General features: G+C 43.5%; 1 protein-coding gene across 1 annotated transcript in view; it reads right to left on the bottom strand.

The window, feature by feature from the left end:
- LOC310819219 (netrin-G1-like) overlaps positions 1 to 12,186 on the bottom strand; it is a gene marked incomplete at both ends in the record, with an annotated part of 30,365 nt that overhangs the window by 15,801 nt on the left and 2,378 nt on the right. Inside the window, one exon of the mRNA XM_083690463.1 lies at positions 1,194 to 1,837. Within this exon, the coding sequence (XP_083546589.1) occupies positions 1,194 to 1,837 (644 nt within the window). The remainder of the gene's footprint in view (positions 1 to 1,193; positions 1,838 to 12,186) is intronic.

Raw genomic sequence — 12,186 nt, 5'->3', positions numbered from 1 at the left:
AGACATTGTATATGTTTATTTTATTTTCTTTCTCAAAGCAAACTTTTGGTGAAAATTGAATTTGATACCCAAGGGCAGGATGGAAAATTGGGTAAAATAGCTTATTTTTTCCCATCCCACCTTTGCTGCACTATCTAATGAATGGCAAAATAAGATATTGGCAGGAGATGGTCTGAAGGCTGGCTCGTGGGGCCTGCAATTTTCACCCCATCAATTTATGTTTACCGCACTTGTGAAAATAACGGTAATGTCTGACAATGAGAATATGAATATCACTCTGATGAAGGGACGTGATACAGCACTATACATCAGGACGGTATGAGCAGTATTAAAGTACACTATTTTGCTAAGAACTACAGGTAAGATTTAGATTTAGGTAATTTATAGCAGTATAAATATGAGTTAACAGTATAGTTTTAATTGAAAAGTTGCTAAATGTCTCCAGCCTCCTCACCTTTGAAAAGCACTGACATTCACAGCTTCGACTGGTATCTAGGCTACCTCACAGATAACACACAACACAACAAACAAACTCTTAATTAGACATGCAAAGCCACATTTGGAGTCACAGGATTGCAAGCTGGAATGTCTTCTGGTTTCTCTGCCTCAATGATGTGTCCCAATTGGTTGGTATTTAATCAGCTGCAAATGCTCTTAATTACAAGATTAGTCTCCTACCAATTAGGCAACACTCTAATTGTTCTAATCCTCCATTGAAGTCGACTGAATTCTAATTTGGAACTAACTGTTTCATGCCACCTAGGACCAATCAGATGGGTCATTACGAACCTAGTTATCCTCACATAAACCAATTGCAGCAACCCACACTGGTGCCATTTGGAGAACAGCTGTAGAGGCTTTACGACCGTCATGTGGTTCATTTGCATGGGCCATAAAATAATATATCGGCAATGTTTCCATCCCTCAATACCATGGGAGTTTCTGAAGAAACAATGATGGAGAGATTACATTAACCATTAACATTCACTGGGGGAACTTCTCCTTTGGCTGTATCTGTCCAGTAGAGGTCAAATTTAAGGACTTCATTAGAGGATGCAAACCAACCATGTTACTGTTGTCCCCAAAAATCATTAAGGCCTACAGTTTATGTTCCCTCTTGTAGCTCATTTCAACCATCCACACGTGTTTGAAACAAAACACTGACACAGGTTAAATACCCTCAAGAGTCTTACCTGCCCTGCACTTTGATGTCTGAGATGGCGTAGAAGTATCTTGACAGGTTGTTCTCGTCCACCATGGTGGCGCCTGTAGCCGGCTTGAGAAGCTTTATCCTCAGGTCAGTGATGGTGAAGAAGTCCCTCAGGTTCTTGGTGGTGTCCAGCTGCCCATACAGAGATGCCATGTTGTGTAAACGTGGCCCAGCGAACAAGGCAAAGCGGTCTTTAATCTCGAATCGCACAGTTTTGTCGTACTTCCACACATAGCCTCTAGAATAGTCCTCAGTACAGATGATGTCCAGCAGGGTGCGCTGTGTCAGTTCATTGATCGTCTTGGGCTCCATGGTAAAGGCGTCCAGGCAGTCTGTGGCGTAGAACTGGTAGGGTGTCCAGGTGCGTCCGTAGTCCAAAGACTTCTCCAGGACCATCTGCTCTGGACGGCCGGACTCGAACGTCAGGACGATGTCATCGGTCAGCTCGATGGTTTTGTTCCAGGACAGAGTGAGGTTGACTTGAAGGGGTTTGGGGTATTTCTTCCATGAAGAAGACTGCCAGAAAGTTGTTGGGTTTCGGCCCTCAAAGTCAAACATCAGCTCAGTGGGATGGGCCAATTCTTCGGTTGCAGCATCACATTCGTTGTTGCACATGTAAGGATTTTCCTATGAAAAACAAAATAAAAAGAAGTTCAATATAAAAGGCAATTGGTAATTTGTTTATCAATACTTGATGACTTCACAATCATACAGTACATCATTTTTGTACAGTATAGAGGGGTGGTTTGTGGTCTACCACTGGTAGAGAGGTACAACTGCACACGTTTTGGACCATTCCTCACTATTACTTTGTGAATCCTGTACTCTCTCTTCACCACCACTCTTGTCCATACTGCCACCCAAATTGCAAATGTGATTGATATTCCTGCTGGTATTCCAGTTGAGATGGGAGTGGAATTCCGATGAGTGGCTCTTATGAAACACGCAGAGGCATGCATTTTTCATGGGCTTGTGTCTGCCCTGCACCACTGAGCCCCTTAGCACTGTGTGTGCGTGTGTGTGTGTGTGCGTGTGTGTGTGTGTGCGTGTGTGTGTGTGTGTGTGTGTGTGTGTGTGTGTGTGTGTGTGAGAGAGAGTTAGACACGCTCACATTGACATTCATCTCACCTCTGCTCCATAGAACAATGAGGCTAGCGGACGATGATATTTTGATAAACTGTACCACTACTTGTTCATTTATAATAATTTAAGAATGCTAATTGCTAGCCTGCTAGCAGAAACAACAGTTGATGTGGCTGTACAGTTGTAATTGTGTTCAATTCAAACCAGACATGCCTCATTTTCTCTCTGTACTCACAGGCTTGATCTGATATTCATCAGAGGGAAGAATACTGATAAGCCTGCACCAATAAGAAAAAAAACCCAAAACTCACAGAGTACATTTGAATGAACGCCTACATTTTCTTTGAGAAGGGAGGGCTGAGCCTCATTACAACAATTCTTTGAATTATATATAATGCATTAATTATCTTTGTCATACATCCTGTGTTTTTATCTTAGATACTTTAGAAAGCATTCACCCTCCACCCAACACCCTCCTCAAGGTCTGATCTGATCTGACGGTCAATTCCCCCCTCAGGGACCAGTAGCATGTTATTAGGGGGCCGTTCCACCACCTGCTCCCACTTATCTGGTTATAACTACCTGATAAGGTGGAACATGACGTTTGGTTTTTTTGGGTCACTAGGTCTGGGTGACTGAAGAACTGCTCCATGATCCAATTAGGGGAGAAAGAGTTATGTTCAAGCAGGGTCAGAGAGAGAGAGAGAGAGGGAGAGAGAGAGAGAGAGAGAGAGAGAGAGAGAGGGAGAGAGAAAGAGGGAGAGAGAGAGAGAGAGAGAGAGAGAGAGAGAGAGAGGGAGAGGGAGAGAGAGAGAGAGAGAGAGAGAGAGAGAGAGAAAAATGGGTTGACCAAAAGGGAAAGAGGAAGAGACCAAGAGAGAGAATGAGAATGAAAGAGAGAGAGCGATGGAGTGAGGATAAGGAGGGAGGTAACAGGGAGGAAGTTGCCTTGGGGACAATTAATTAATTGTAGTAATGTCAGCCATTAACCCCCCTGCTGAAGTCTGTTGCGTCTAATTATATTCCCTATTCGCCCTCTTCAATAACCTTGGCATGGTGCGAGAGAGAGAGAGAGAGAGAGAGAGAGAGAGAGAGAGAGAGAGAGAGAGAGAGGGTTCCCTGCGTTTTGGGAGCGTGACATTTCACTTATATTTCTGTTTCACTTGATGTCACGGTCGGACACTGGGAGGGGGTGGAGTTTGGAGACAATTGGTTAGGGCCTGCCTCCCTGAGACCAGAGTCTTATTCACAGGGAAAATGAAATACTAAAATTGCTGTGTCCATAGTTAATGGAAAAAACCCCCTAAAAATTCCCACTTAAACAACAAAGGCCACAGTAACATAAAACACAGGGACAGAACTATCCCACCATACCATGCCAAGAGCATTGAGATAAAAAGCAATATTGTACATAAATGTAATTTTGTTGTATTTTTATGCCTGTCTTGACTTCAAACCCTCAGGGAAATCATTATTCACTTCATGAAGTATCTCCTTGTCGGCTCTGGGTGGTCCGTCTCGTAAATTGTGCAACCCTTCACCATCAATACTAGTGCCATATCCATGAACGCACAGAGACCCACTTTTCTAATCACAATCCTAGGTATGGCATCATGCATCTGTATTGATCTTCTCTCAGTTTCCTGAAACACACTGAGACATCCTAACATAAGGCCAGTGGCAGAGGATGGATAGACACTAACATAAAGGTCAGGACCTTCCATTGGATTCCTGCGGTGGTTATTTAACAACAAAGCATGGCCATATGAAGATCGATATCCTCTAGTCATTCAACACGGCAGTCTCTGACGCTGCGCTGTAGGAGACTATCGGAAAACAATAAGGCTTTTCTGTTTCATCCTCTACCGCTGATCACAGCTGAAAAAGAGACGGGAGACGGGGCGAAGGAGAGAGGGAGGCAGGAAGGGAGGGAGGGGAGGTAACGGTTTGTCTTTTAGAAGAATAGCTGACATCTTCATTGCCACCAGAGATGATCTGCAATTTACCCCAGCTGTTTACCGTCAATGCTACCTGATCTAGGGCGGGTGAGGCAGTTGACACTCGGAGTGCGGGTGACACAGTTACTTGAACAGAAAGGTCGTGGCAGAACGCAGCTAATGATGTCCTGCTCTCCGCAGCCAATGGGGTCAATCCAATATCAGACAGTGACTGTGTCACAGTGGGAGCGAGCGAGCAAGAGAGAGAGAGTCAGACTGAAGAGACATGAAATGCACATCATAATATTGTAAGGGCTAAAATATATATATAGATATTTTGAGGTACTGTAATTCCACCATCTGATCCCACCAGCTGATCCATTCAATAATTCCAATCCTACAACAATCTACGGAATTAGTGAATGATCATGGACAAACACAAACACAAACACGCATACAGTACAGTAAAGACAAACACATGCACGCACACACACACACATGCACACACACACACACACACGCATGCACACACACACACACACATACACACACACACACACACGCACACACACAAACACGCACTTGGGTGTGAAATAAACAGATGTTAAAGTGAGTGACATGTGGCCTTTGAGACTGACAGGCATAGCCTCCAGATGATGTGCTTCCTGACACTGGATGTGGCCAGGGGAGATAAATTCACTGGCCAATGACAGGCCAGCTTGATGGATGGGCGCAGGCAATACAACCAATCAGTTTGGCTGACAGGCTCTCTCGACTTGTAACCCAGATCACAGATTGAACTCACCACTCCCATTCCAACCCGATTCTCTCATCCTCCTCCTAAACCAGCCCCTCTTTGCCCACCTGCTGTATCCAACTCTCTCCATCTCTCAGAACTCCCACTAGAACGCAGGAATGCTGACAAAAGCGAACTTGATTAGCTAATTATTAGCCACTTAATTTTCTATGTGTGTCGTTATTCATTGGGGATGTTTACTGTTCAACCTGTAATGTTTGGACGTCATGGTTGGAGGCCTTCTAATTACCATAACATAGTGGGTGTATCAGAATGTCAATTTGAGGTTTTCAGTGTGTGATGTTGGCCTCGGTTGTAAATGATGGCAGCGGACTGCTGATGTACAGAGGTGGCCTCTGGGAAGTTGTTGTCATCTTTGATTAATCTCTTTAATTAATCTTCTCTCCCCCTTGGGTTGACAACAAGGAGGCACACCTTCAAATGTATCCGTGTGACCAATAGTATTTCTCAACACTTTCCTGTGTCTCTACCCAATGAACAGAGAAGAGTACATCTTTACCTTTCCTGCTGATTCGCTTATATGGCATTGTGTAGCCCAAGGAAAACATCCACATTGTGTTGACAGCAAGGTCTCTGTTCTATTCTATTCCTTTCTTTTGTGTTCTCTTGTAACCAGTATTCTTGTGAGGAGCAATGTGATTTGGTTCACGATGAACACCCAGAGACCTATTAAGACCAAAACACAGCTGCTTCTTTAGTTTGGGCATGTATCCTTGTTAAAGCTAATGGTCTTCTGGAGACATATGGCTAGGGTTTTTATTTCCTTTTCCTTCAGCCTTTCTCACATAGGGACTCCTCGGCAACAAAAAATCCTCTCCCTCTGGTTTGGAGGTGTTTCTAGTTTCATCAGTCCACTGCGGCTCATTCTCACATCTCCAAACCTCCATCCATTCCCATCCCCTCCATGATCCCCCCCCCATCCCCCACCCCCCATCCACCATCCACCACTCTCAACACCTTCATATCTCCTTCCTTCCAAAGAGGCAGAGGTGCTTACACTGGTATCAGTGTGAATCTCTACGCCACAGCAATCACCAGCACCTCAATATATCCTGGTGAAGATTACGTCTGGATCCTCATATTGGAGACGTGCTCCTGCTGAGTGGACCCAGCTCAGCCCTGGATCGGCTGCTTTTAGGAGTGGAGATCTTTAAAAGAGCTGGGTTGAAGGGAAGGTGTTGAGCCTATAAGGGCTCCGTTGAGCCCGACAATAGAGACAGCTCAAATGAGGGATGGTGATATATTGCGAGAGACAGAGAGTCAGAGTTTTGGCAGAAACTCAATAGAACTTTTTAATGACGCGCAGCAGGTACTGGGGTGCTTTGCTGTTCAATGCAGGGGCTTATGCTCCACCGACCTTGAGAGAATTGAGGAAGGACAGATCTACTTCTGAACCGTTTGGTCCAGCATACCATGGGATCTTTCTGATATGAGCCAGTCTGTAAGCACACCTGTCTGAAGATAGAAACCTCGAACGCAACCGCACATTGCACAATGTACAGTACCAGTCAAAAGTTTGGACAGACCTTACCTAGAGTGTGCAAAGCTGTCATCAAAGCAAAAAGTGGCTACTTTGAAGAATCTAAAATATAAAACATTATCTGGTTTGTTTAGCACTTTTTTGTTTACTACATAATTCCATATGTGTTCCTTCATAGTTTTGATGTCTTCAATATGAATCTACAATGTAGAAAATAATAAAAATAGAGAAAAACCATTGAATGAGAAGGTGTGTCCAAGCTTTTGACTGGTACTGTATGTGCTTGAATGCTGTAGAGATGGTGCTATCAGAGAGGGGCTCAATCATCTCAACAGATTACCACAGAGCAGTGGAAAAGGCAATCAAAGCAGTTTGATGTCTTCCCTGGTCAGCATCGTTTTGAATGAAGAAGACACGTCACACAACATAAAACCCAACTGCCAACCGACGACAGCATGTACGCGACAACACACATCATAATTACACGTCAGTGACGACTATATCTCTCTATTGCTATGGCATCTCTGGATGTTTCAAAACAAAACTGTCCTGCATGCATAATAAATTCCCCATCCGCCACATGCCAAGCGATGTGCCCTTTGGAATAAAGACCTCGCCAGAGCAGAGCCCTTTGAGGTTCGCAGAACACAGCCCAGTCTAGCCTTTTGAAGTGCACTGCCTGGCAAATCAACTGCAGCATGTTCTATGGGTCGGGCTTAATTTGGATTCACAGGGCGCTCGCAGACGCAGAGGGCTCACTCCACATTCATTAACACCTGGCCTCATTATCTGTCCCATGTGGCTCTGTCCGGCTGGCTGGGGTAAATTTAACACCACTTTATTATCAGGGGTTTGTGGTGAAGAGGGGTTGGGGATTGGGAGTAGAGAGGTGTTAAGTTTAGGGGCTGAAGCACTGTGGTGTCGGGATTCAATCTATTGCTCACTTCTATCATGGTCACACTTCTATCATGGTCTTTATGTCTGTGGTATGAGAACGGCAATTTGAAAATGGCCGAGCGCATATTCATATGCAGTAAGAATCGATGTGCTTCAACCGTTCTTCAATCGTGAAACCATACAAACTGAAAATCTGATAAGTGGGGAAGCTATTCATTTACTGCAAATGCTTTAGAGCAAGAGTGCTGTAGGCTGGTGAATAGTTTATATTCAAATGTTCCAATCATTGTCCTTTTGAATGGACACTGACCTCTGCTGAGGCACTAGACACTTGTGTAAATTGGTACTCTGCATCTTGATTGTCACTCTCTAGAGTGAAGGCTATATTATATATTAAAGGGCAACAAGGGAACTATTCAGCCAATCAACCTTGTCCCATTCAAATTAGAAGACCTATTAAAACTCTCCAACACTGATTAAGTTGAGTGACTGTAGTGCATCCGCAGTGAGAAAGTGGATGACGCTTAACGTAGTCTGTTTTAAACTTAAAAGGCTCTTGTGAAGGTGTGCCACTGTGATGTTCTGAGTCCATCCCATACAGAAAGGAATCAGTGAACAAACACCTGGTGCTTAGCTGATTTCAATGAGATGCTTGCCTTGGGTGACAGAGAGAGAGAGAGAAAGAGAGAGAGAACTCTTTCATGTCAAGTTCATTTGTCTATGTGTGTCAACTCAGCTCAGTCAGAGACCAGACCGGCTTATTATGCTTATTATTCAAGGCCTTTAAAGGTGAGAGAAGTGGTCCAAATGCTTGTCATCTCAATCCCATTTTGGAATACCGCAAATCAAATGAGAAATAAGACAATGCTAATGTGTCACACACACACATCATTCTGAGTGAACGGCGATTCACATTCACTCATAAGTAAACCAACCATGTTTTATACTTTGACCACTATCTGAAAATGATATTATGATTGTGTTACAGTTACATTTTCACATTTACATTACAGTTAAAGTTAAACCATTGTGCTGCATTTCTGTCTGTTACTGTGCTAGCTACCTAACTTCGTTTTGATTCAAAGGAACACTCCTCTCACTCTCCCTCCCTCTCTCTCCCTCCCTCCCTCTCTCTCTCCCTCCCTCTCTCTCTCCCTCCCTCTCTCTCTCCTTCCCTCTCTCTCTCCCTCCATCCCTCTCTCCTTCCTTCTCTCTCTGAGATCGATACTTTCTGACAAAGTGATGACTGAGTTTCCTGAGGTGCAGTGGATTGCAACAGTGGCCTATCATCTCAATCTTTCCCTGTTTCTCCTAACTCCCTTCATCTTTTTCCCTTTGAACAATATTGCCTCTGCTCATACCCTGCAAAAACAGAGAAGCCTGTTGGTGATTGTTTGAGATCCCATGCACACACTATAAAGATACAGTTCCCTCCAAATACGTATTTCCTCCAGGCAATGATTGAGTCGGATAGCCAATGACCCAGACCTCTGAGGTTGTAGAGAGCAACTCCTCCTCCCTTATGATCAGTGTTTGACTCTACCCAGCCTGGCCACTCTACAGAGACCAGCCAGGGACCATGCACAGAGCCGGGGGGCTGATGGGTAATTATCCCCACTCTCCTCCAGAAGACTGCCAATGGCAGTGGGGGGTAGCTATTGGCAGCTAGGTTCAGCTGCCCTGCCAAAATGCTTCTGTTTAATTAATTCATCTTTTACTTGGATATGGTTGATTGTTCTTTTAGCAAAAAATGTTTGGCTACATTTGCTACATAAGTAATAATGTTCGATAAGGTCTTCGTGTATTCTGAAGTACAATAGCATGTCTTGAGTATTTTAAGCATGCATCATTAAATCAACAATATCCACAATATATCTCTCTCTCTCTCTCTCTTACACACACACACACACACACACACACACACACACACACACACACACACACACACAAACACCTAAAATCTGGCGTCTGGTACCTGCTATGACATGACTTCAAACCATTGCCTTCCAGCTCTCTGTGAGACGGGGCGACAGCGGTGCATGGTGGGATTGAAAACCAACACAATCTGACATCATACAGGACTGTGAGGGTTGAAGCGCAAGACGATAGGCCTCGGATACAACATTCAGACTATACTGTGACTGATAGAGACAACAGACTGTTGTTTATGTAACTGTCTGTAACTGTCTGTCTCTGTCAAATGTCCTTGTCTAATATGTGCAAACAGAAAAATGAAATAATGAGGTAAAAGTGTTTCCTATATTCCCATTTGGCTAAGCACAATATTTCTGTGCTCTCCTCTCAAAATGTTGTGTGAATACTGACTGTAATTATTGTACAGTACATCTTCTCACCTTGCCCAAAATTACACACCTTTGTCTATAAATACATATTGGAAGAGCACCTAGAGTTGAGAAAATCTCCATTGCTCTTTGTATGTTGTTAGGGTTAGGGTTAGGGTTAGGGGTTAGAACACAATGCTAGCTAAATCAACAGATCATCAACATGTGAACACAAGAAGTGGCTTTTACTCGAAGGTCTATTCTGAAAACATTCCATATTTATGATTACACACACTTTTGTGAAAGTACTTCATTTGATTCCTCAAACCGTACAATAAAAGAATCCTCTGGTCTATAAAGAATGCAGAAGACAACGCAGGATCAAGAACTCATGCATCGCCTACCGCTGTATGGAATACATTAAACTCAACAAGCATGCATTCATTCATTCTCAACATGTCCCCATAGACTCCCTCTCTCATCCCAAACCTATCACTCTCTTTTATGTCTGCATGCATAATTCATCACTGTGTATTTGCATCCTCCGAAAAATTAACCTGCCGGAGATCCCAAAGAATAATGTCAGCATACATCTCTATCTGTCAACCGCATGCCCTTATATGGGCGACGCTAAAACTTCCCAGTGTTCCAACAACACCATGAATATTATGCATCAACAGTTGACAGTAAACAAGGGACATGAAAATTAAAAAGAAGGAGAGTGGGAGGGGGGGGGGGGGGGGGGGGGGGGGCACGACGACAAAAGATGTGCCAACGGAGTGAAAGAATAAATGATGACACTTCTCCCTCCTCCCTCCCTCCCTCCCTCCCTCTCCGAGGAGTCTGGGGACGTGTAGCGTGTCTTCTCAGTGTCTCGGTGCGCAGTCGTGCGGTGATGATGTGGTGGGCAGGGTCGGTTCGGTACAAAGTCAAGGGCACAGGGTGACACGGGAGCTAAACGCTCCGACTGTTGGCTGTCTCCAAACAAATATATGGATGAGTGAATTTCCCTGGAGAGGGAGGAGGGGGGAAAGGGGTTGCGAATCAAAGAGGCAATGACAATTTTCCTCTATGGGTTTTCGTATCACTTCGTAATCTCAGCATCTACAGCCAATTTACGGAAAATACGGTGATGGCCAAACTGTTTTTTCCGCCATGTTGTCCCGAACACTGATGGAAAACAACAACAACACTTGTACTGTGTGTTTGGAATGAGGGATGATAAGAGAGCTAGCCGCCTCTGTTACAGGAAAAGGTCAAAGGGGAAATGGTTCCTGTAGGCTTCCTCAAACAATGAAAATACATGTACACTTAGAAGTGACCTTGCTGAGCTCTTCCAAGCCATTTCTCTCCACAAATGGAAAATGGTACTGCTTGCAGAGCACAAAACAATGAATTAATAACATTCACATAATTTCCTAACTAAGATAAGCCTGCCGCAAATGGCTGTCGATACTAGGCCGATCTCCAAGTGGCTTAGTGGCAGTGTTCAACTTCTCTCCCCCTCCTAAGCTCCTACAGACGCCACATGGTGAACTGGCACCCAGTTATCCTTTTATCCATTCTCAGAGAGCAGAACAAAGTTCACAAGAATTACAATAATCTGCAGAGTTACAGCCCCTGTACAGCGGAATTAAGCGCCATTTGTGCATTCGTTTTGGAACCGTTCATGGAATTTGTGGTTCATGGATGCTCTATATTTGGACACAGTTATATTTCGGGTCCAACACTGTTTTCAGCTAAGTGGAAACTGCTGTTGGGGTCATTGGAAATATTTCAAACCTGCTATCTAGAAAAGAATTAGCCTTGCGCTAAGAAGTGGTAGTACAGTAGGTGTTAGGTCTTGAGCATTGTTTCTCCATTACTGGCCTAAAATGAGGGTATCATTTTAATTTCTGTTTGAAAAATGGTTTCTGTAAAGTAATACAATTTCATCTCATCAATATGCAATAAATTACCCGGCGTTGTTGAAAACCCTCATTAAATCCACCACAACCAAATCTAGACTAGAAGGAGTGATCAATTAAGAAAACGTTCAGGTTTCTACAAAACCAAATCTAAACTGATTGTAGTCAAAATTAGAATTTGTATACGCTCGGGTCTTTTATAAAGCTCATCCTCCTGACTTTACAGTCATTGTTCATTAAGCCCATGTGGCACAACAGGCTGGTAATTACCTCTCCTCTGCACCATTAAAATGGTGCTAATTGGATAATTTGTCTCAATTAATAAGGAAATGTAAAATGTTAAAAGCTTTTCTATTCAGTTAATTGCATCAGAAAGTGGGTGAATAATAAATACATTGACCGAATTAAGAAATATACTTTTCTCACCAAAGTAATGGAAGGAAACACTAAAACTACTGACCTTTCCTTCTGGATACGATCTGACCTGTTTGCTGTACATGAATATTACAACAGTTGTACAATCACCTGACTAGTAATGTATCTCCACCAAAGAATGAGTTTAATATGCAAGTC

The sequence above is a fragment of the Argentina silus genome (assembly GCF_951799395.1).
Source record: "Argentina silus genome assembly, chromosome: 18".
In the NCBI taxonomy this organism is placed as follows: Eukaryota; Metazoa; Chordata; class Actinopteri; order Argentiniformes; family Argentinidae; genus Argentina; species Argentina silus.
The sequence above is the reverse complement of the archived record's forward strand: the minus strand, read 5'-3'. Positions and strand labels throughout refer to the sequence as shown.